This window comes from Equus asinus, chromosome 8, assembly GCF_041296235.1.
Source record: "Equus asinus isolate D_3611 breed Donkey chromosome 8, EquAss-T2T_v2, whole genome shotgun sequence".
Taxonomy (NCBI): Eukaryota; Metazoa; Chordata; class Mammalia; order Perissodactyla; family Equidae; genus Equus; species Equus asinus.
The window spans coordinates 80,446,009-80,471,077 of record NC_091797.1 but is presented as its reverse complement, the minus strand read 5'-3'; the positions used below and the strand labels follow the sequence as shown (position 1 = coordinate 80,471,077).

General features: G+C 47.7%; 1 protein-coding gene across 12 annotated transcripts in view; it reads left to right on the top strand.

Moving 5' to 3' along the window:
* Positions 1 to 25,069, top strand: part of TBX5 (T-box transcription factor 5) — an 80,469-nt gene that overhangs the window by 50,326 nt on the left and 5,074 nt on the right. For 11 of the 12 annotated variants that reach the window (XM_070516136.1, XM_070516131.1, XM_070516129.1 and 8 more), the window contains 2 exons: positions 6,855 to 6,946; positions 20,118 to 20,344. In XM_070516136.1, coding sequence (XP_070372237.1) covers positions 6,855 to 6,946; positions 20,118 to 20,344 — 319 coding nt within the window. Of the gene's footprint in view, positions 1 to 6,854; positions 6,947 to 20,117; positions 20,345 to 23,533; positions 24,831 to 25,069 lie in introns of those variants that run through there. The other variant, XM_070516139.1, reaches the window with a different exon arrangement.

Here is a 25,069-nt window from a genome sequence, read left to right as displayed (position 1 = left end):
GTTGTTAAAACAGAAACAAAAACCGAGCAACCTGTGCCACTGGCAGCCTAGAGCACCCCTCCCAGGTCTTGGATAAGATCCTGCAAGACCACAGCTTGGTGAGGGAAAGCGTGCATGTGGCCATGCGTCGTCGTTCAGGAGATCACAGCCGCAGCGAGCGCCGAGTAGAAGCGGAATGGTGCAGGTCACTTGCATCGACATTAGGCCCCCCGCTGTTCAACATCCAGGCTCTGATTAGGGCATTTCAAAGCTTGGCGGTGATACTGGAACAGAGCCCCCATAACCCCGAGTTTGGGCAGTATTGTCTATGTTTCCTCAGGAGAAAAGGCTTGTTTTGATCTGTCATCGTTCTCTTTGGTTCTTTAGAAACTTGAGTGCACGTGGATTCATTTTATTGGGGGGCGTGAGGTGCAGGATTTAATGAGTCCTAAACCTTGTTATGAAAATATCTGGAGTCTGGAAAGGCAAGATATAGGGGCTGGGGAGGGGCCATGGCCACTGTGGGGTTGTAGACTGTTAGGAAAATTAAGCAGTGCTTTGGGGTTAGAAGGCTGTGTAGGGGAAAGTAGGGGGGATCCATATGGGATCGGTGGGGGCGGGTCACGTGGACGACTGACAGAGATCTACGTGGGGATGGTGACGCCCCTCCCCCTCCCCAGCTCCCATCCCCACCTGCAAGATAAGGGTGTGGGGGGAGTATAGGGGCTGTGGGGCCAGGCAGGAGAGGCCTGGGGGGGGGGTGAGAGATGGGTTTAGCACCCTAAAGCCTCTAGTCGCCCCGTGAAGGTCATTCCTGTCCAGGCTGGGTGTCAGATAATCCACCCCGTGAAGCCAGGGCTGTGAGTAATCTCCAAATTCAGATTGTCAGTGACCAGGCCAAGCTGTGATGGATGGTCCCTTGTAGGCCACAAGGCCTAACAGGGAACCCAGGTCTTGAGAGATCGTCCCTCTAGGAGAAAATTCACTCCTTGAAGAATGCCATTGCTTTATAAAGGGGCAGAAGGATTTTTCTGAGTTCCCCCCACTCGTTGAACCAATAAGAGAAGAAACATTAAAGTCAAATGCCCTGAAAGTTGCAAAACTATTTCAGGCTAATTTGAGTCTGGCTGCTAGAAACCTGTTTGCTCTATGGCTGCTGTAAACCTGTGTTTATCTTTGTGGTGACAGTCACAGGGAAAAAAAAATTGGAAAAAATAGCACCAAGGATGCCCGGTTCCCCATATATATATGCCTAGCAGCTTCCAGACCTGGAAGAGGGTCCAAAACTATGTTGGATCTTTTTCTTTTTCTTTTTGCCATGAAAGCCCAGGTTCATCCAGAAAGGGCAAGAAGTGGTAGACACCTGAAGGTGACCTGCTGAAGAAGGATGCGGGTGCTCCGTCCTTTGGGGAGAATTCCTAAGCTCCGTGTAGTTATGGTCTTAGGGTTCATCAGGGGTGGGCAGGTCTGGGGGAGCACACATTCTCTTTCTCTTGCTTTATTAAGGCATAATTGTCAGACCATAAACTGCAATATTTGAAGAATACGATTTGATGTTTGACTTTTGTATATACCCACGAAACTGTCACCACAACCACACGTGAAAGTACCCAACACCCCCCAGATTTCTTAAATTTTTTAAAAGATGTCTTCCCCGATGAATATAGTTAGCGATCTGTGTGCACAAAGGGGTGTCTGCCCAGTGGGATGTGTACACGTGCGTTTTGAGCGCAATCTAGGAGATTGTGTGTCTGAATGCCCGTGTGTCTAAAAATGTGCATCTCCAAATACGCATTTGGATCTGTGCGTATCTGGTGACCACGCCAAGGGTTCATACCCAGGAATTGCTTTTTTCTTTATCGGTTCATCCAGGGAGTCCAGCTGAGTTGTACGTAAAGGTCTTTTTAGCCAACCTGCCACCCAGAAGAGGGATTTCCTAGGAGACGAGTTTTGGTCCCTCTCTCCCATGTTAGGTTTTCTCCCTGTTTTAGTCGTACACTCGCAGAGGCACCTCTTTTCTTTGTGAGGAGTGAATCCCAAGCAGGACTCCCTTCCAGGGAAGTCTAGGGCCCCTGCAGATGGTGCCCCGCGTGGATATACAATGTGTGATTTACCTAGGCGCACGAGGCTGGTGTGATTTGTGGACTCTGTCTTGTGACTTTATTGTCCCACCTAGAGCAGATGTTGAGACTCCTGACTTCACGGGTCAAAGCCACCTGGGCTCTTAGCCACCGTCACGTAGGGTGATGCAGAGAGTCTGGAGGCAGACTGCCCAGGTTCAACTCCATTTGACTCAGGCAAGTGGCTTCACTCAGTTTTTCCCATCTGCAAAATGGGGTGCTAAGAGAATGAGCTGTTGTTATCATGATGAGGATTAAATGAGATCATCCTCAGCCAGCGTGCAGTGCAGAGCCCGGCACAGGGGATGTGCAGAGTGTTACCTGATTCCATTGATTGGCTACTTGACTGATATTAACTGAGCATCTGCATCCAAAACGCAGGCTCTGGAAAACTCTTGGCCTGCCCTGACTGTTTCAGAACCTGAAAGACTGAGATTTTAAATAGGTTCTTATTACTGTGGTTGAAAAACAATGACAAATGTTAGTCTTTGTGGTTTGGTTAATTCATTTGCTGATCATGGCATCAATTCAAGGACTATTTGCCCAGCCTATGCTTTGGGTAAATGGGCAGGGAAAGAAAAGCAAATGCCTGTATTAAATTGCCAGGTCCATTTGGGAAAATACAAGCTACCAATTTTTGGTTAAAAGGGCTCAGTGCCTCCAGAATGATCTTTCTCCCCTGGGCTGCAGGTACCAGGTGGAGGCAGGGCTGCGGTGGAGTTCACTTCTTACGCTGCGCTCACACACCCGTATACCACGGGGCTCCTAATGACACGACATATTTCCTCAGCCCAGATGTGATCCCAAGCTGGATTTGAGAGTTATTTCCCCAGATGGTTGACAGCTTGGAAAAGATATTTAAAAACTTGAATCTTCCCCAGCGACGTTCACTCTGTGAAACACGTTTTTGTAAGGTTTTCACTGCGCTTGTCAGCAGCTCCCAGAGCAATCCTAGAAATACTTAGGTGTTAAAAAAAAAAGGTCGTGTGGGCATTTCATTTCCCTGCTTTTGCAACAATGGCTGTGTATGCAAGCATGTCTATCCTCCGATATTAACTTACTTTGCCATTAAAAGGCATTTTCCTCCTGCTTAAATCATTGTGTAAGGAGCCTGTATTTATGAGGTACGAGCTTTCTGGTTGGGACCAGGAAATGAACCCCTAATAGAGAGACATAATTAAGATTTTTGGCCCTCGTGAGGGTTTTTTTTTTTTCAAAAGCAAGAATTCACAACAATTATTCTCATTAATTTTTACAACCTCTGTCTCCCTGGTTGGAGCTGGCATTTATATTTGTTTTTCCCCCTCTCTCCCCCGGATATCCGGTTTTATGCGGATTTTGGGGGGAGTACGTTTGTATGAGAAATGGAAGTCAGTTTCAGCAGAGTCTTTTGGTAGAACTCAGACCTACAAGTGTATAAGTTAGTGTGTCTGGGAATGAGCTGGCTGACACGCAGCGTATTAGCCAAAGAATGTCAGAGACAGGGTTATAGTATGTGAGGAGCTATATAGGAACCAAGACGGACGGTTTCACCTGCAGCTGAGTATGTAAGTTACTGTTTCTTGAGGGTAATTCTTATGTCCTATAGGCATCTGTGCTCGCTCGACAGAGCCAGACATAGGTAAGATCAACATACTTCAGTGTATATGTAGCAAATTGTGCTTATCCTGTGCAATCGTATTTTTGGATGCTGCGGAGGTAAGGAAAGAATTAGGTAGTAATAGACCTGTTTGAGGTGCAAGATACGGATTTGAGCAAAAGATTTTTGCTGATAAAATGCCAAAATCCACCCTTTTCTTTTTTCTTGGATAATTTTTTTGTCCTGAGCTCTTGGTGGAGCAATGACATCAGGGACTAGGCATTAATTCAGCTCTGATGCCACATCCACACCCTCATTGTCATCCATTCTTTCGGGAGCTGGCTTCAGTCACTGAGGCTGGGGGTGGGGGACTGGAGGGGGCGGTGCAGGGAGTCAGCAAGGATTCCCTCCACCCTTTTTTAAATGATCTAATTTTTACCTAACTTTGTGAGAATCTTTGCTTTAAAAAAAATGATTTATGGTCCATTGCATTGCATTTTATTGTGATAAAACTTGGGTAGGGGGGCCGGCCCGGTGGCGCAGCCATTAAGTGTGCACGTTCTGCTTCGGCGGCCCGGGGTTCACTGTTTCGGATCCCAGGTGTGGACATGGCACCGCTTGGCAAGCCATGCTGTGGTAGGCATCCCACATATAAAGGAGAGGAAGATGGGCACGGGTGTTAGCTCAGGGCCAGTCTTCCTCAGCAAAAAGAGGAGGATTGGCAGCAGACGTTAGCTCAGGGCTAATCTTCCTCAAAAAAAAAAAAAAAAAAAAAACCTGGGTGGGAGAGAAAGCCCGATTAAGGGATGGGGTTTTGGACTCAAAATAGAACTGAATTCAGGTGTACCCACTTTAAAGACTGTTTTCCAAAGGAATTTTATGGACTTTTCTACTCATTCTGAAGAGTCGCGTCAGAATCAGAAAGTTGCAGGAATGGGTTCAGTTAAAAAAGTGAGGGACGAGGAAATGTGTATACACCTTAATAGCCACACATATTTAAAAACTTTTAAAATAGATTTTATTTTTTGAGAGCAGTTTTAGGTTCACAGCAAAGTTGACTGGAAAGGGCAGAGTCCCCCTATGCCCCCTGCCCCCTCCCACACAGCCTCCCCCGTTACCAACATCCCTCGCCAGAGTGGTACCCTTGTTATAATCGATGAACCTACATTGACGCATCGTTATCACCCCGAGTCCATAGTTTGCATTCGGGTTCACTCTTGGTGTTTGATTCTCTGAGTTTGGACAAATGTATAATGAGAGACATATATTTGTCATCATAGCGTCATACAGACAGTTTCACTGCCCTAAAAATCCTCTGTGTTCTGTCAATTCATCCCTTCCCCCGGCAACCACTGATCTTGTCCTGTCTCCATAGTGTTGCCTTTTCCAAAATTTCATATGGTCAGAATCATATAACATATTTAAAAATGTTAATTTCATGTATGTTTTTACGGTGAACATGCACACATTTACATATACCTGGTAATTTTATATTCCTTATAGAGTTTTGGAGTCAGAAGGAAAACTTATAAGGCCATCTCTTCCAGAACACAGAACATACCAGAGGGCCTGCCCCCTGATGGACAAAGTATGGGTGCATTCATTAATTCCTCCTAGTTTCTCAAAGAAACGACTCATTTCTCAAAGCATATGACTCTACTACTGGGGGTCGATCAGATGGTTTTTGTGGGTCCTTGAATATGACGGAATCACAGAGAGAAAATTGTTCTCGTGTCGATGATCTTTCTGTTCATCCATCAGGGGGAAAGTCCTAGTTTGGTACCAGTTTGTGTTAAATATTTCTCTCGAAGTGTCTAGTTTCCTCTTGCAACAGAGAGAAGGCAGGCCTTGGGTTCAGAGCATTCTGTGGGTACCATTAGAGGGAATCTGACGTAACAGTGTTTTTTTTGTATTGAAAGCAAGTGATTCTAGTTTGACATATAGAGAAGTGATATAATGATATAATGCTTTTTATAAAATAAATTTAAATAAAAAGTGGTTTGACTTAAAGAAAAATACTAAGCAGACCAGTGTACAGGTGCTGTGCAGATGTGATAATGATGGCAAAGGTGACCCTCGAATGACTGAATTTTGATGACTGCTGCCCTGGTGTCTATAACGTTTGCTATATAAAAATTCACTTCGTGCACAGCTTTTAGGAAATGCTTCTAGCAAGTCCTTCTGGAAGCAGTCTTCCACCTGATTTTGCTGCTGTATACTCACGCAAATAGACTATGCGTTGATGGTTTACACGAAAGTTCTGGACCTCAAAGCAAAGACCCTGTTCTGTTATTGAGTTTTGTACATGGCAACAAAAATTTCCAAGATGAGGGCTCTCTCTTCCTTATGTAGAAAATTAAAGAGGTTTGGAGGGACCGGTCCCATGGCCGAGTCTACTCACTCCTCTTCGGTGGCCCGGGTTCACGGGTTCGGATCTTGGGCGCAAACCTACTCCTCTCACCAGCCATGCTGTGGCGGCGTCCCACGTGCAAAATGGAGTAAGACCGGTGCAGATGTTAGCTCACGGCTAATCTTCCTCAAGCAAAAAAAGAGGGAGAATGGCAACAGATGTTAACAAATCTTCCTCAGCCAAGAAAAAGAGGTTTGGAGTTGTTCAATGGCTATCGTAGATGTAATAATTCTGTATGTTAGTGTTTATTTACTTAGATATCATTTTCCACCTGAGCTAGCAAGCTCTGTCTGTGAAACTATGAAATGAACATGAAATGAAGCAGAGTAGGATTTTGAAAGCAATCATCAAGTCCTTCCAGATGAAGATTGCCACACTGCAGCATGTGCGGCACCTTGTCATCCTGCACAGCTTTCCAAAGGGGAGAGGAGGACCAAGTGTTGAGGCCTAGATTGTGTTTGAAATGCAATATGCTAAGATTAAAAAAAAACACAAACAACCCAGCCTGAGTGACACAGAGTGTGACTCCAATTAATGGGCAAACCAAAACCAGGTTTTTTCCCCTTTTAAAAGCAGTCTGATCTAGGACATTTTTCAAAGCCTTTTCTCAAATAAAGTGGTGGGCCCTGTTGACGTTACTGGCTTAATTTGCTTCTTTTGGTTGCCAGAAGCTGTGTTTCCATGACACTTATCGTCAGCTCCTGTCGCGAGGTCGTCTTGTAGCAATCAAGAGAAACCCAATTCTCTCTCTCCCTCCTTCCTTCAGATCACCCAGTTAAAGATTGAGAATAATCCCTTTGCCAAAGGATTCCGGGGCAGCGATGACATGGAGCTGCACAGGATGTCAAGAATGCAAAGGTAAGAAAGTGGATTCCTGGGCTCCTTCCTCGCCACGTACCCACCAAAAACCCAGGTGAGCCAGCAGCAAACTTGCGCCTCCCTCCACCAGCCTTCCTGCCCGCGGAAGACGAGGCACAGGGAATGGGACCCTGTTAACCATCGAGAGAAAGGAGGATGAGCCTTCTTCAGTTCTCCCTTGTGATAACTCTCACATGTGGTTGACTCCATCAGGCAATCTGGAAAGTGTGTCTTCTGCAGGAAGAAAATCCAAGGGAATTTGGCATTCTCCATCCGCCTAGGGAACAAAAGTTACAACTTTCTCCTCTTTCTTTGCTGTCTCTCTCCCTCTCTCTCTTTCTTCCCATAAGTCACAGCCGATGAATGATTTTCTTTTTGGCAACAGCTCTTGGTAAATGAAAGGGAAGTTAAATGACTTGATTTCCTGGGGGTGAAGCACAGACTGACTTGACACCATGTGGTGGTCCCGGGCACCGGAGGATTGGAAGCTGGTGATAAAAATTGCTCGGTATTTTTACATTTCCTGTGGTCACAGTCGTTGATATGATGAATAGAAGGGGCTGTAGCAAATGTACATAGTGGGAATTTGGTCTGATCTGAAAGGATTGTGCAAGCATTGCCAATTTTGTCAAACGTTCTCTCTACCTCTTGATATGCTTCCAAAATAACTTACCATATGGCAAGAGAATGAGAAATACATCTTGATCTCTTTGACCAAGAGGTCCCCCCCCCCCTTTTTGGCGGGTTTAGTGTTTCAAAATAAAATGAGGTCATTAAGGAAGCTTTTCCTTATCCTTTCTGGAAGACACGAAAAGGGAGAGTCAGACAGATGGAGAGACACACTCCTTCAAAGGAAGACAGGAGACCTAAGAAAGAGAAAAAAGGTGTAGCTTTGTGGTTTTAACATTGGCTTTAGAAATAACACGTCATGGAACTTGTTTTTAGATAGCAGGCTTACCAGATCTAATTTTGCATGCTTTTAAAAACAAATATGCCATTCTCTTCGGTTGTGCATCATGTACACCGCATTCGTATGCATTCCTGCATCCACGATTGGTTTCCTTCGTGATCGTGGCTTAGTAAGATCCTTTTTGTTCTTATATTATTATTTTAAAAAATACTTGGCTTTAAGCATCTACAGTTTGAAATTGAAGGTAGATTTAGTCTTTGGTCAGTGGAAAAGTTGACAACAAATAGCACATAAAGCTGAGGGGTCACTATTTGTGGCCCTAGGCTCAGAGAGCCAAGTTTTTATTTGTACAGTTTTCAAACTCGCATCCCATTCTGGTGGTTCCGTGTCATTAAGTCAACTTAGCCACGGACGGACGAACAGTCTCATCTTGGTCCTCCTGCAGGTGAGGGTCTGTGCAGGTGGGGACTGGATGGAAAGCACCCTGGTCTAGCCTGCAGCCGAAGGGTTTCTTCCATCCCCCACCCCTTCTTCGCTCTTTCCCACAAGGTCAGGACTGGATGGGATAACAGATTTAAGATGCTGAGAATCACCTGTCCTCAAACTTAACTCATCGCCAGGCCCTGCTGCTCCTGCCTTCTTGACAGATCTTGGAGTTTACACCCTTTCTCCTTGCATGCTGCCTATCCCAGCCACCAGCATCCTCGCCTGCCACCGCCTTCTGACCTATTTAGACCTGACTTCCGTCCTATTCTCCTCCAGGACAGTCTTCAGGCAGCCCCCAAAGACATCTTTGTAAAACTCAAATTCAGACAAGGTTACCCCACAGTCTGGAACACTCCGGGGCCTCCTGTGGCCCTCAATATAAGGTCCAGACTCCTTCCCGTGGTTGACCACGCCCTTCCCATCCAGCCTGGCCGCTCCCCCCAGCTTCGCCCCTCACCAGTGCCCCCGTTTCAATCCTGCTGAAGGAGATGCTCCAAATTTGGATTCTTTCCATGACCGTTGGACCTTTGAAGAAGATGTGTGGTCTGCCGCTCCTCACCTCCTTCCCTTGGCCATCTGCTGCCCATCACTAAGGCCTTTTTGTAGCTATTCCTTCCTCCAAGAAGCTGCCCCGGCCACAGACTGCATGGTTGGGGTATGCCTGTTCCCAGAGTCCCACACTGCTTTCCTCTGTCAGGCCAGGGCCCTGCAGTTTTGAAGCTGATTGGACAGATGACAGACATAAGGGAGAGACAGGTGGGGAAGTGCAGGTGTTTGAGAGCTCAAATGTCGCTGATCCCGTGGAGCCTCCTAAAACTCTCAGCAGCGCAGCTGGTTAGACATTTAGGCAGATGACCCTCCTTTGGTCTGAATTGGCTGTCCTAACCATCCCCTGGTTATTGCACATTGGCTGACGGTTTGACTAGGGGTCCCTCCTGGGTGGGAACTTGCAGCTGGAAGGCAGGAAAGGTTGGCTGGTAATCAGTAGGCACTCTGTAATTGATCATTTGGATCAAAACTCTCAGCCTACAAGTCACCTGTCTTTGTGGCCACGTTAGGAGAAGCATCGGGGAGCCAGAGGGCTGAACTAACCGCTGACCAGGTTGGGAGTGTGGACAGGGCCGTCTGCTCAGCTCTCTGGAGGTGACCCCTGGGAGAGAGAGGGAGTGAAGCAGAGTGGCTCCAACAGAAGGCTTTGGGCTCAGACAAACCCAGGTTCAGTCCTTGCTCTGCATTTATCCCCATGTGGCCTCAGGCAACGGATTTAACCTCACGAAGCCTCAGTATCCTCATCTGTACAATGGACATAAATGGAGCTTCCTCTTGCTGGGCTTCCTGTAAGAATTGCAGGAGAAAATGCCTGTGGAGTGCTTGGTTCCTAGTCCTTACTCAATAAACTGTATCTTATTTGCGGGAAAACTCCTCCTTACTCCCAGTGTTGCCCTCGCTCGGAATTTATTCTGGGCTGCGGTCCCAACTCCCAGGTTGCAGTAGGTAGTGACAAGTGGGGAAGATGGTTCTCTGAAGTTGGCGTGATAACAGCCAGGCTGGGACGACAGGCTCACTGTTAATCTTGTAATCATGTTTCCTGTCCCCCACACACCCGGTGACAGCTGGCTCAGAGAGAAAAGCAGGAGGGATGAAATTTCCTCTAATTCCAACAATTGGAAGAAGGGAGAGGGGTGGGGTGGTGGGGGCTGAGCATTAGCTCTCAGTTATCCCACATAAATAACTTTTGGATTAGCTTGGCAAATGTCTGGGCACTCACCCCACTATCTCTCTTCACCCAACTCTCCGTGTTTGGCAAATGCAGATGGTGCCGTAGTTATTTTCCAACATTCATTTATGGTTTCTCGGTACAGAAGCAATAGCTGCTTATTGTAAATATGGAAGAGCTATGCAAAAGCACAAAGAGGAACGTAAAATCATTTGAAAATCCTGTCTCTAGCAGACCGATTAAAATACGTGCCAAGGTTATATTGAAAGGTTAATCTGTGGCTTAAAAAAGCATCTTATCCTAAGAAGCAATATTTCCCAAATTGCAGTGTCCCTACCCTGGTGACAAATGAGATGACTTTAGAGGAGGCAGGACACACAGGCACATCAGACTGATTTCGTAGACATTATTGCTTAGAATGAGATTAAGTTCGAAGGAAGGAAGGGAGGGAGGGAGGGAGGAAAGAGAGTTAAGGCTTATTATTTAAGGAAAAATCTTTACTAAATAGCAGGAGAGCTGGTATCAAGATTTGGCGAATGTTGTCAAGGTGATATGCAAATGAGAGAAATTTGGGAAATATACCTAAATGCCCATCCTAAAAAGAAAGGTGTGGGAATGTCGCTGCTGTTTGAAATGATGTAGGTCCTGATTTTTCATAGAAAGTTACTTCCTTTGAACTTTACTTAAACTTTAAGATGTGTTCAGACAAGGTCTGAACTTCCTAGGAATCAAAGGTGCCAGAGCCAGCGAGGATGGAGGCGTCAGGGAGATGGAAGGTGGGGGGATGCCTTTGTAAAGAGCATGGGAGCTGGGCCTTGTAGGAAGAAGGAGTTTGAATCTGTTGGAAAGAAGGGTTTTCTGGGTTGGATCAGGGAAGAGAAGAGGTCAGGGGTCCAGAACTCTTGTGGTCTAGAGTCGGAGTCATTTTCTGAAGATCTTGAAAGCCAGCTGGTGTGGCCCCGTGACAGGGTGACACTGTGAAGAGAGCTACTGCTCCTAGAAGCTTAGGATTCTAGAGATAGAAAGGACCCCAGGAGACAGCATCTGGTCCATCCCTCCTCCTTTTGCAGAAGGGGATACTGAGGCCCGGAGACTCCTTTATTTATTCAGTCTTTGATCTGTTGGTCTGTTATTCAGCTCGCATACGTTTATTAAGCGGTTGCTCCATGGCAGGCGGTGGGGATGCAAAGTTGAGTCAACACACAGAGCAGCAGGGCCCGCTGTGCACAAGCAGGCTCTGGAGTTGGGGTCCAGGCTGCCACACTGAGCGGCTCCGGGGCCCCCCTACTCCTCTGAGCCTCTTTGTCCTCATCTGTAAAATGGGAGATAATTATAGACCCTCCCTCCAGGGCTGTTGCATGGGTGAGAGGAGGTAACGTGTGTGTCCTGATTACTATTGCTATGTAAGAAATTATTCCCGAACCTCACTGGGACTGGCTAGGAAGCCCTGGGCTCCAGGCTGTGCCATCTGTTCTCTGTGCGTGTGACTCTAAATCCAGCCCAGCCAGAGCTCCAGAGGCCACTTTCCCTCCAGCGCATGCACGGCCCACTGAAGGGCTGAGGAAGTCCGGACAACCTCAGTCTTGCCAGGAAGAGCTCTGAGGCCATCAGAGTCCTCCAAATTTCATCCAGTGCAATCTGCTAGCTCTCAGTCATGCTCCGTCAATACTCCTTATAATAGGACCAGGCACTGCTCATCATCACTGTGTGCAAGGTGCAGCAAGAAGTGCCAGGGAGATACTTCTGTTTGGTCCATGATTTTGTGGGCCGGGACTTTGGGGGGGGGGGGACTCATCTGGGCAGCTCTTGCTGGCAGCCAGGTGTTGGCTGGGGCTGCAGGTAGTGAAGGCACGACAGGGCTGATGCCCAGGGTGCTTACTCCCATGACCCGCAGCTGATGCTGGCTTTCGGCTGGGACCTCAGCTGTGCTGTCCACTAGGGCACGTGCATGCGCCTGTCCAGCACGGTGGACTCAGGGGAGCCGGATTCCTTGCATGGCTGGCTGCCCCTAGGAGAACGAGGCAGAAGCCCCGTCGGCTTGGCCCACCACGCCTTGGAAGCATGTAGGGTCTCTCCTGCTGCATTCTGTTGGCCGAATGAGACTCACGAAGGTGGGCCCAGATTCAAGGAGGGGCAGGGAACCCTCCTCCAGATAGAAGGAGAGCCAAAGACTGTGCCCACATGTGTTAACACTGTGCCAGCATGCCTGGAAGCTCTTGGCACAGTGTCTAGCCTGGAGTGATGCTGGGTTGATGTTAGATATTAAGACAGGGTCCATGCTCTCTTGAAGCTGGAGGCCAGGTTGGCCTGCCCAGGGTCACACAGCTAGTCAAGGTGCAGAGGCCTGGCATGGAGCTTAGTTTCTTCAGGGTGGAGAGAATCCTGCTCCCACCTCCCCCCCCACCCCCAGGCTGCCAAATGTCTTCTTGTAACAACAGACAAACCCTGGAAGTGGAACAGACAGCCGCAAAACGCTTCCCCCAACACTTCTTGCTTTACGTTGCACAGAGTGGACATGAGCAACACCTGGTTGTCCCCGAACACACAGCATTTGTGGAGGCTGGTGGGCTGCGACCGTGTCACACTTGGGGCACTGTGGCGGCTTCTGAGCTCTTTGTGGAAGGACTGAGGTTGCCTCCGCTTCCTCAGTCTTGGACTAGGCTGCCAGGGCATTGTGGGGATGCGGCTCCAGAGCTGGGGTTGCCCGAGGCTGTGCTTTGGCTGGCCTGGATTTTGAGCCCCCTGACCAGGAGCAGACGGGAAAACTTAGAGCCCAGCACGTGCAGCTGGACCCAATAGGTTCATTTTGTCAGTTTCAGTCCAGGGATGTCTTCACACCCGCAGGGGAGCGGACCCTTCTCACCTGCCTCTGTGGTTCTTAGGCTCACCTCCTCCATCCTCTGCCTCTAATCCGGGTCTGAGACCCCTTATGAAAATCCAGTTAAAGGAAGGACTCTCTGAAAAACTCACAAGATATAAATAGAAAAAAAATTCCAACAATTTCAAGGAATTCACGGGGTCTGAGACCCCTAAAAAGGTTAAAATCCTTCCATGAGAGCCTTCCTCCTTCTCCAGCCCTTCTTTCCTGTTTTGAAATGAATGTTCAGCTCCTAACCTCAAATGGTCATTTTTCAAACGGAAGGCCTAGTGCTCTCGTAGTCTCACGCTTGTGGTTAAAGTAATCGGAATGCCCCGTTAATGAGGAGTGATTTCCAAGGCAACATTCTGGAGATGGCATTAACTCCCCACTTCTGGCTGCACTTTTGGCTAGCCGCATGGCTTCCCCCAGGGAGGTGTGAATTTACGTAAAACAAGAGAGGGGTTGTGTTTGGTAAGTGGAGCCAGGATAAGTTGTGAAATTGAAGTTGGTCCCAAGGGGTGCCATGTTGGCTCTCCGTTGTCCATTGAGGATATGGATGCTCCGATAGTTCCCATCCCCCTAATTCATCTGCGACACTGTCCCCGCCCCTGTCCTCCCCAACCCCTGCCCCAGCATACCTGCTTTTCAGGGACACTTAGTGGGCACATCACTCACTCATCCATGTTAGCACAGCATTTCTCAAACTTTTGGAAGACGTCACAGTTACTTGGAGGTGGGAGGGCTTGTTAAAAAAATCAGATTTCTGGGTTTCACTCTCAGAGGTTCTGAATCAGTGACTCTGGGGAGGGGTTAGAACTGCCGTTAACGAGCTCGCTGATGGAGAGGCCCCTGGTATCACCTGGGTAGTCCCTTGGCCCTACAGAATGAGCAAGGACATGCAGGTGAAGGCAATGCAGGTGACTTTATTTTTCGGAAATAGAGACCACATGCTGGAGTGTTCTGGAAAAGGAACCTTTTTCACAGTGCTCAACTTTGGCTGAGCAGTGGCGGTAACTGGAGTGCTCACCAATGTTTTATTATGAAAAAATGTAAGACATACAGAAAACGTGGAAGAATTGCACGGTGGGCACCCGTATACCCACTGCTGAGGTTCTGTAATTAATATTTTGCTGTATATTTGCTCTATCATCCATCCATCCATCCACCAATCCATGCATCCATGTATCCATCCATCCATCCATCCACCTTAGCATCCATCCATCCATCTATCCGTCCATCTTATATATTTTTTGACACATTTCAAACTAAGTTGCAGACATGAGTACGTTTCACCCCTGTATACTCCAGCATGTGTGTCATTCAATAGGATTCAATTTCTGTTCACCATTCTTTATCTTAAGTAAAATTTACATACAATGAAATGCACAAAACTCGAGTGCACCGTTCCCTTTTCGACAAATACACGTGCCTGTGAAACCCAAAACCCCCTATCATAATATAGGACATTCCCTCACCTCAGAAAGTTCCGTCAGGCCCCTGCCAGGTTCATTCCTGCCTCCGCCTCCCCCCTGAAGCAATCTATGTTCTGATTTTTTTTTTTTTTTTACCAAGGGTCAGTTTTCTCTGTGATAGAATTTAGTATAAATGGAGTCATACAGTGTGTACTCTTTTGCATAAGGCTGCTTTCTCCTACAGAACTTTTAAAACTCCCAGTGTCCAGGCTGCACTGCAGACTGGCATTAGACTCCCGATGGGGTGGGCCCAGGAGTCAGTATTTTTAAAAAACTTCCCATATGACTGTGGTATGCAGCCAGATTTGAAACCCACAGCCCCAGAGAGATTTCTCCATCTCTGCCCACCCTCATCCTGAGTTACCCCATCCCAATAGTTAATATTCTCCTGTTAGAAATTTGTTTTCCTAGAGACTCATTCCCCTGTGTTTTGTTTGTTTGTTTTTGAGGGGGAGAGGCAGGCTTTTGTATTAATAAACAGAATATTTAGCATTCCTGCAGAAATGGTTGCTTTTGGGTGACTTTGCCAAGGTCATCATTTAACTGAAGGTCACTAGGAGGTCTTTGGCTTACTTCTGCATGACCAAGGGGCCCCCACGTGATTCCCCGCAGAACAGAGGAGACTTCAAGACAATCCCCTTGGGTACAGAAAACAGTTTGCAGAAGGTCAATTAGTCCCGGGCCCTCTGGCCTTCCGGCTTCCAGAAGGACCAAGGCCCAGCCTCAGAATGCTTCTTCCACCTTCTCACCTTATCTCCAAAATCATTAAAAAAATTAAAAAACTACTGAAGCCAGCCTGGTGGCACAGCAGTTAAGTTTGCGCATTCTGCTTTGGTGGCCTGGGGTTTGCCGGTTCGGATCCCGGGCACAGACCTATGCACCACTTATCAAGCGATGCTCAGCAGGCGTCCCACATATAAAGTAGAGGAAGGTGGGTACAGATGTTAGCTCAGGGCCCATCTTCACCAGCAAAAAAAGAGGACAATAGGTGGCAGATGTTAGCTCAGGGCTAATCTTCCTCAAAAAAAACTGCTACAAGTAAGACGTGGTTAAACTTTTAAAAATTGTTCATTTTATGAGTCTGGATTAAAAGCTTGAGCCCTTCAATTTGGTCCCAGATTCCTGGCAGCACTGTTTGATGTGCTGTTACCCTGAGCCCATCAAAAGTTTAGTTTGCATTGACTTTTTCTATCTGTGGCTTCACATCCGGCTTTTGCTTTGGGGCTCACAACAGCCCTGTGACAGGGATCTGATTATTCCCATTCTGCAAATGGAGAAACTGAGGCAAAGAGAGATGTCATGAATCGTCCATACAGCTGGTCCAGGACTTTCCCCGTAATTCCAGAGTGTTGCTCAAAACGTTTTTGTGAGTCGCAGATCCCGTTTGAGTAGCTGATGCGAGTAGGGACCTCTCCCTGGAGAAATGGACAAGTTCTAAATAGCTGATATTTGGGGCGTGGGGGCGGGGCGGTTCATAGACCCTTCAAAGTACGTGCAAGGTCGGAACTTCTGCTCCGGAATATAATAATGTGTGATTTGTAAGCTGGTGTGTGTTGAGTAGTGTGTCCCAAGTATATACTAAAGCTTTCCATGCAGCATATCATTTTATAACCTCAAGAGGTGGTAAGTCCTACTATTCCCATTTTACAGACAGGAGACTGAGGCTCGGAGAAAGGAGGAACCTAGGGAGCATCACAGGGGCCAAGTTGGTGGCCGGGTACTGAAGCGAGGCACAGCTACACAGCCTGACTTCAGACCCTGGACTTGAATTGACCCCCCCGCCCCAACCGATATTAGATCTGTCCAGAGATTTAACAGGGGAGCGCCAAGGTCGCAAACTGCGGTGGCCATAAGTGGTGGGTGCTCAAGGCCAGAGAGGGAGCTGTGTTCGCGTTTCTTGGTGCCCCTCATATCCTACAGCCCCTGTTGAATCAACCATGGGACGTTTATGTGCCTTCTCTGTGTCCCCGTGTTCTCCCCAGCGAGATGGAATGGCCAGCATTCACCATGCCCTCCTCCAGCTTGCTGGTGTGGTGTGAGCTGAGTCGTAAAACGATTGCCAAGCGCTTGTAGCCATGGAAGGAGGGAGCAATTATGATTCGCACCGAGCTAGATGCCGCCTGGGGTGAGCTGCCCCCGGTCCCTCGTGTGCGCCCGCATGTTAGATCAGAATAACTTCGCCAAGCGTATTAGAAAGTTAATAAATTGCGAAAGCTCTCGTGGGATTGTGGGGCCCTCTTGAAAAATTTTAATCACAGATTAAAGGGCTAGCCAGAGCAGGAATTTGCTCCCCGAGAACAGGGATTTTTCAGTCCACAGCCTTGCCCCCTGTGCACTGCTTTCGTTGTTTGAGAAAGGCTGCCCGAAATTGAGTAAGCATTGCAAGGGGAAGACAACAACAAAAACACCCCAGCCCACCGGCTCCCTGCCACCTGCTCCCGTGAAAAGGCCATTCAGTCAGCTGCAGGGGAAGACGTTCTCGGGGGGGCGTTCGTTAGCCGCCGGTCGGCTGCAGATGCCGTTTCCCCGTGGATTTCAATATTCCCTTGTAATGTTTTACAACCCAGACCTTGCCACAATGGCATCATTCATTGCACTCGCTCACGTGGAACAGAATGTGAGAGGGGGGGAGCCAGGGAGAAGCTGGTCTGCGGGCTCCGACACCCAGGCTGAGCTGAGGGACTCAGGAGCTCCGGTGGGCTCTGGCGAGCCCAGACTGAGCAGAGCTGTCCGCAGGATGTGGTACAGCTGTGATACATCAGAGAGCAGTTGGATCTGACATTTAGTAAACCGAAGGTTCCTCAAACAGTAGGATTGACAGATTGACCGGTAGATCTTGATATTGGCAGGGTGTAGCCAAGATTCAACTCTCTTATCACGAAGATGCTTTCTATAAAAGGATGGTTGTGTTGCTTAAGGGTTTTGGAATAGCACTGACTGACCTGGGGTAAAGCTCAGCTTTATTTCTTCTTAGCTATGTGATCTAGGGCTGGTTGCTTAACCTCTCTGAGCCTCAATTTCTTCAGCTCTAAATTAAATCTAATCCTCCTGATGAAATGGGGTCAAATGAGGGAAAGCATATAAGTCAACCAGTGCAGTGGCCGGAATGCTAGGAGGCACATAAGGAACAACTCGGATGATGAGGAGAAAGATGAGGATGAGGATGGTAAGGATGGTGACGATGATAATGATGAAAAGCAGTCCTGTGTTGCTGCCCCTCTTTCCAGACATACAAGGGCTTTTCAACATTCACTTTAATTCTCTTGTGCTCTGGACTCTTCAATGATGCTCTCAAGCTGTAGAGAAAATTAGTTTATCTTCTCATCACAAGGACCGGACAGACTTTTGTCATATTGCTGCTGGTTCCTTTGATGGGCCCCTTCGTGAGCCCAGTGAAAATGACCCCGGTGTTGTTTGATCGTGACATTTTCTTCTCTTTGCCTCTGTAATCTCATACCGATGGAGAGGTCACTTCATCCTCCCATGCCCCTAGTTCGATGCCTGTCACATGGGCTTGGGGAGGCTGTATTTCAGGCACCAAGAGACGTGCATAATTGACGGTGAGGATGATGTTTCAGGCTCCTTGGAGAGAAACAAGCTGTGAGGGCCAAGTGCTTTTGGGGGGTACTATGGCTTTCCCACTTCTGTGGATGTTAGTAATCAGAAGCAGGATTTGGCCTTTCCACAGAGTAATTTTGCAATTTGGCAGTGCTGGAACAGAGAATTCCATGGAGCCCATTGATACATTCTCTTGTAAATGCCCTCAGCCAACATTTTTTGGGAGTTATTTTCTTTAATTAAAAAGAAATAAGCATCCCCATTAAGAATATAAACCTAAAAGAGATCTCTCTTTCCTCTTGGAGCTCTGACAGCCCAGTACTTGAAATAAGCAGGCCCAAATAGAATTGCCAGCGAGATTTGACAACTTTTATAATGTGTTATTATTATTATTATTTTTCTTCTTCTTTTTTTTTTTTTCCCCATGACGTAGCTGGAGCTACAAAGCGAGAGCTATAAAGCTAATTCCATTCCTTTCAGCCTCCTGGCCCCAGGAGGAGGTTCTGAGCAGTGTGGCTACTCACAATGGCTCCAGTTGTGGTTCTGAGATGGCACATGCCACAGGGAAGCTTGGCTAGGAGACCCCTGGGTGTCGTGAGGGTGTCCACAGCCTCATGGAAACTTGGCAGACACACCGCATCCCCTGCCTGGCTACTCTGATGTGCTTTCACATGACAGACAAAGGCTGGGCTCCAGGGTGGAGATCGTTACACCCATGAGGGGTAGGAGAAGTGGGAGAGAAGTCTTGGGCCCCAAACTCCTGCTCCCCCAAAAGCATATCATGTTTTAGATATTGAAAGAAGTAACTAAGAGACTGTCAAGAAGTAATAGGGGGCTGTTGGGTTAGGATTCTGGTTGCGTCTCTTTCTAGCTCTGTGACCATGGGCAAGTTGCTTAATCTCCCTGGGCCTCAGTTTCCTAATCTGTAAAATGGGGACAAGAACAGTACCTCCTTCATATGGTCACGGAGAGGATGACATGGGCTAAGGCAGCATCCTTCAAAATGCTCTTTGAAGTGAGGTGGAGCGCTCTTTGTATGTGCGATGATTTCAGGCATGCTCTTTGATTTTAGCAGGTAAGTATTTATTTAACCGACGTGCATTAGAGGAGCTATAATTAGCACCAAAAGCCCATAATTTCGCAGATATTATTGCTCAGATTGAAGCTAAACTTATTTGGATAAAAACCTAGGTTAAAAAACACAAGAAGTGAGAGAATAGTTGATTCTGGATCATGGCAAAAATCACAACTGATTAAGTTTCAGATTTCCTGATACATGTTTCTTCTAGGGCAGGGATTCTTAGCTTATTTAGGGCCATGGGCCTCTCTGGCATTCTGTCAAAGCCTGTGGGTCCGTCCTCAAAATCATATGATTAAATGTATAGAATAAAATGCATAGATTGCAAAGGAAACCAATTATATTAATGATGACAATGATGATGATGGTTACCATTTGTTGAGCACTCACCCATGTGCCAGGTACTGTGCAGTCTTTCACATGCAGTAACTCATTTCTTCTCTCAACAACCCTTTCAACTGGGGATTTTTATTGTCTCTGTTTTACGGATGGGAAAACCAAGACATGGAGAAGTCAGATATTATGTCGGTGGTGACAAGTACTGAAGTTCAAAAGGAAATTCTAAGGCACAAGCAGCAAACTCTCCAGCTTAGGGTTACCTAGGATCAAACCTGACTATCCTAGGTGGTCAGATACCTTTCTTTACTAACATTGAACAAAGACCTCAGCCCCATTTTAAAGATGGAAACCCAGATATTAAGTCTAAATGTTTGCTTAGCTCTTCCAACTTTTGAATAAGGGAATTCAAAGACATATGGAATAGGTTGGAATGTTTCAAAATGCCATGTGTGTTTATGGATCATTAAGAGGGGTCCTTAATTGGAGGAGCTCATTTGCCTTTCTGCATACATAGAGAACTATTCATAAACCTGCACGCCTAATGTATAAGGCATGAAAAGTTAGTGCCCAAATATATACGTCCATGGCAAATGATGCACTCGAGTATAATTGGATCACTTGGCTCATCAAAGACCCCTTTGTTTCTTATTCTGTGACTTTTTTGATGGATTCTTTGACCCCATGGTTCAGCTAGTGGGGACATCTGTTTCAGGGCACTGATCGATGTTATTTCCCGTCTTCTCTCTTTCAGTAAAGAATATCCCGTGGTTCCCAGGAGCACAGTGAGACAAAAAGTGGCCTCCAACCACAGCCCTTTCAGCAATGAGCCTCGAGCTCTCTCCACCTCATCCAACTTGGGGTCCCAGTACCAGTGTGAGAATGGTGTGTCTGGCCCCTCCCAGGACCTTCTGCCCCCACCCAACCCGTACCCACTGCCCCAGGAACACAGCCAAATTTACCATTGCACCAAGAGGAAAGGTGAGTGTGGCAACCCCTGCCCAGCCTGCCTCTTTCTCTACTTCTTCCTTTCCTTGAAAAAAAAAGTACACGTAACTACATGTATTTATTTAAAAAATGTAAGCAATACAAAAATATGTAGAGATTGTAAGAAATTCAAAACATACCGGTAAAACTAACAGCTCCCCTGATATATCTGCCCCCAGTTCTAGCCTCTTTCTTGGGGAAAACTTATTTGAAATATCCAGACATATTTTATTCATTGACACATGCACGCACTCACAAATAAAAATAGTTTTGTTTTTACTTTTAGCAGGTGGTATCATACGGTATGTCTTTTGCAACTTGGATTTTTCTTTAACTTTAGAATATGTTGTAGATATCTTTTCATGAACCTTCAGCTGCCTCATTCTTTTTAGCTACTGGAGAGGAAGTATTGCCTTAAAAGGATGAAGTGGAGTGTTTTTTTGCCACTGCCCCTAGTAGACAGGGAGCTTGCCTCCAGCATTCCTGGTTGTATTAGAAGCCTCCTCTTAATGGGATGGGCTTTGGTTCATGTGCTAGAATTTCCTCCCAGGTGCATTCCGAGCTCTTCTTTCCTTTCCAGATCAAAATCAACACCAAAACCACCAATGATTTTCTTTCTTTCGCATTCCCTCTTTCAATCTACTAGGCTAGTGTCTGAGGCAGTCCCTAGTTTCTGTTGCCAAATGAGAAATGGGTGACATTTTCCTAAGTCCAAAGAGGCTACATTCAAAAAGGAGATTTCTGGTGGCACAGTCTGTGAGCCAGAATCGGAGTGGTTGACGTGAGCGGTGTGGTTGAGTTCAGTTTCCCAGGACAGTCGCTTGGCGTGAGCTGCACGCAGGCCAGGATTGTGCGGGCAGGGCCCAGGGAACACAGGCTCCAGTCTCCAGTCTGCCACCAGCTTCTTGTGTGACCTCAGGCAGGTGTCCTAGCCTCTCTGTGCCTCAGTTTCCCACTTTGTAAATGGTGCTAAGTTCCCTAGAGCACCTGAGACTTGGTAAGCACCCTGGAAGTGGTGGCTGTGATTGCCTAAGTGGCAGGTATCAATCCAGAAAGTCAGTCCCAGGAGGAAGCAAAGAGAAGGCTGCTCATCTAGGTGAAGGCTTGAGGACACGGATCCAGGGGGAGGGGACCGTGCAGCCACATGCTTACGCCCGTGGTCTTCAGAATCAGACAATTGGGATGAAGCCAATCTTTGCCGTTTGCAAATTTCTCTGATTAGGAGCAAGTTACTTAACCTCTCTAAGCCTCATTTGCTTAATCTGTAGATTTGGGCTCACGATTGCACCTGTCTCATGGGCTGGATGCAGAGATGTCCTGAAATCGTGCTTGTCGTGTGTGTAGCACAGGGCTGACTCAATAAGCAGTCCCTATTTTGCTCCTGCAGGCCCAAATCTCAGTCTTTAGGGTGACCTGTTGCATCTCACAGCTTCAGTAGCCAACACAATGGCTTTGGACGTTCAGTGCCCAGTGTCCGGAGCGTCTCAAACAAAAGAAACCCCACGAATAAGAACCTCTGGAAACTGCTGCCTTGGCGGCTTTCTCTGGAGCTGGGGTTATGTGAGGAAAGTAACAGTTTGACTATTTGACATTTACCAATCTCGGGTTTTGAAAGAGGGAAGAGCCTGTCATTGGTCCAGGCCTGGGGCTCGGGAGCTGCCTGGGTGAAGCTGAGGTTTCCAGACTTACCTGAAGTCCATCCAAACTCTTTGGATCTCGAAGCCTTGAAAAATATCACCCGACAGGCCCCCTGGCCCGACTCCCAGCACGTCCGCTGCCGGATGGGCTGGAGACCAGATGCCTGCAAACATGTCTGCCTCTTCAGCCATGAGCAGAGAGTTAAGCCTGTCCTGGGGAGCGCAGGTCCCTGCACAGAGATCCTGTTTTATGTTATATTTCAGGGCGCCCTGCCTAGGTTCCAGACCAGAGCTTTGTCAGTAACATGATTAAGTAGGTGCCATTGTTAACCTACTTTACAAATAGGGAAACTGAGACTCAGACAGATAAAATCACATGCTGGTGGTGCTTCAAGGTGGAATTTGAACCCAAGCCTGGTCTGCAGTTCTGCCCGGGTCCTGAAGTGCCTGCCTCTCCTGCCTCTGTTACTGTTGCTCATTGCTACAGTCTGAAAATTTCACCTTCCTCGAGAGATCGGCTCTTGAGACTAGTCAAACGTGCTGATTAAGAGCTCACCAGGTTTGAATTAGGGAGCTCCGTGGATTAAATTGATGCCAGACCGAAAGAAGGGGAGGAAGAAGCTAAAAAGAACCAGGGTGCTTAGTTAGGCTCAGTGTTTACAGCAGCATCCTTGTAAATGCGTTCCTGGAGGATGCAGCGGAAGAGTTTGAATTCAAGGCTGATGAACCTCTGTAGATCATGCGAGCGCTTGACTTTCATGGGGCAATTTGCAGGATCCTGGAGGGAATTCCAGATCAATTAGAGGAGGCCCCTGGGAGCAGGGGAAGCTGGAATCAGTGGCTGGTCCATTGCCGTACATCACAGCAGCTGGCACTCCAGCAGTGCGGCCGTGGGCAAGTTGCTTCAGCTTTCTGGGCCTCAACTACCTTTTCTGAAAAATGGGGGCACAACAGCGCCCACCCTGCAGGGTTGTTAGGAGATAAAATGAGATGCTCCATGTAAAGCCCCTAAAACACGTCTGCGACGTACAAATGCTCCATGAACCTGAGCTAGGTACCACCCTGCCCTTAGGAAGCCCACGCTGTTGCAACAGGTCAGACAATGTATGAGTCACGATAAAACTGTTTAATTAAAGTGGTGATCGAGTGCTCTAAAGGAGATGTGCAAAACGCTGATGAATATGAAACCGGGGCCGGGGGGGAGGATCAGGGAAGAGTGGGAGCTGAGAGCGGGAATTGGATGGAAGAGGGGAGCTGACTGGGTGTCCAGTCACAGAGAAGAGCATGTGTCCAGCCCCTCAGAAGAGCGGGAGCCCACTCCCATTGGAGAGTCAACAAAAAGCCAGTGTGGCTGGGGCACAGAGCGAGGAGACAGTGGTGGGAGTTGAGGCTACAGAGAGAGGCAGGGACCCGTCTGACACCAGCCCTCGTAACCATTTTGAGGACCTCAGATTTTATCCTAACAGATGGGCCACCATCGGAGGGGTTTAAACCTGTGAGTGACATGATTAAGGTTTTGTTTTGAAGCCGTCACTTTCTGTGACAGGAGGGGACCAGAATTGATGCCGGAGCTCTGCGGAGAGGCTGTTGCACACTCCGAGGTGTGAAATGACGGTGGCTCAGCCCAGGGTGTGGGGAGAAGAGCTGGAGATGTGGGCGGAATCAGGACTTAGTGACTAGTTGGAGATAACAAGGTGAAGAATTACCCATTTTTCACGGATGCGGAAACTGAGGCTCAGAGAGATCAAGTCAGTCGCCTAGTGTCACAGAGCTAGTGACTGGCCCCGCCCCAAATTCACACCGTGGTCTGTGCACTCGGGGTGCACGGGCTGTGCACCCTGCAAGACTCCTTTCACCTTTCCAGAAACCTCTGCCCTTCTCACCTCCGTCCACCCCCAAAAGGGAGCTCCCGGGGACAGCGAACATTCCAGCCCAGCTCTGTCTGTCCTGCGTGCCTGGAGACGACAAAAAGCAATTCATCATCAGCCTCCATTGTAAAGTGATAAGGAATCAGCCGAGGTTTCCTTCCAGTTTGGGATTCCCGTTAAGTGATAACTCCATGGGTGGCTTCCCACCCCCGGCTCCTGCCTGCCCCACTATCTGACTTCCCCTCATTGTCTGTCTCCTTTCCAACAAGCCCAGGAGGCAGGCCCAGAGAAATGTCAAAGGGCCAGGCAGGCCAGAGGGTCCTTGTGTTTGGACCCAGCTGTCTCCAAACTATCTCTCCCGATGGATGGAGCCCAAAGAGCTGGGAAGGTCTTTTATCAATGCCACTCAATCAAATCCAGGACCCCAGGGCCTGGGAGAGCAATTGTCTATCTTTCTTTCCCTCTCCCACCCTGACAATCCCCTCCTCCACCCCCCACCACTAGAAACCAAAGGCAACCCAAATAAAGATTTTAGCAAAGCCGTTTACTGCATCGAATGCTCAAAGGGAGGTCAGAGGGGAGGGGAGGGGAAGAGAGTAAAGGGTTTTGCAGGGTGCGTTTTCTCAGTGCTGCATCATGTTTAGACTGATTTCACATTGCTTCCTTCCCTGGATCCTCACGACAGTATTTGAGCCAGAGGAGATGCCTACCGTCCCCATTTTGCAGGGGAAAACAGAAGACTGAGGGGTTGGGTTAGATTCCCAAGATTGTGTGGCTGGTGAGTGGCAGATCTGGGATGCGTTCATCAAATACACGTTTGATTGATTGAGCACTTACTCTGTACTGGGCTTTGTGCTGGGTGTGTGGGATAAAGGGAGGACAAGATGGCAGACGTCCCTGCTCTCCCAAAACTTGTGTTCTCACTGGGGTAGACCGATAATAAGCAAGTAAATAAATTTAATGATTTCAGACAGTGGCTGAGTGAGAGTTGAACTGCAGCCTTCTGATTCCCATTTGAGGGTCTTCCTACAATACTGTTCCAGTCCTTCCCACTTTAAGCTAAGAGCTAACAGCATAGGGACACACACACACACACACACACACACACACACACACAATCCATTCACCCACCCATCCATTCACCCACCCATCCATCCATCCACCCATCCATCCATCCACCCATCCGTCCATCCATCCATCTATCCATCCATCCA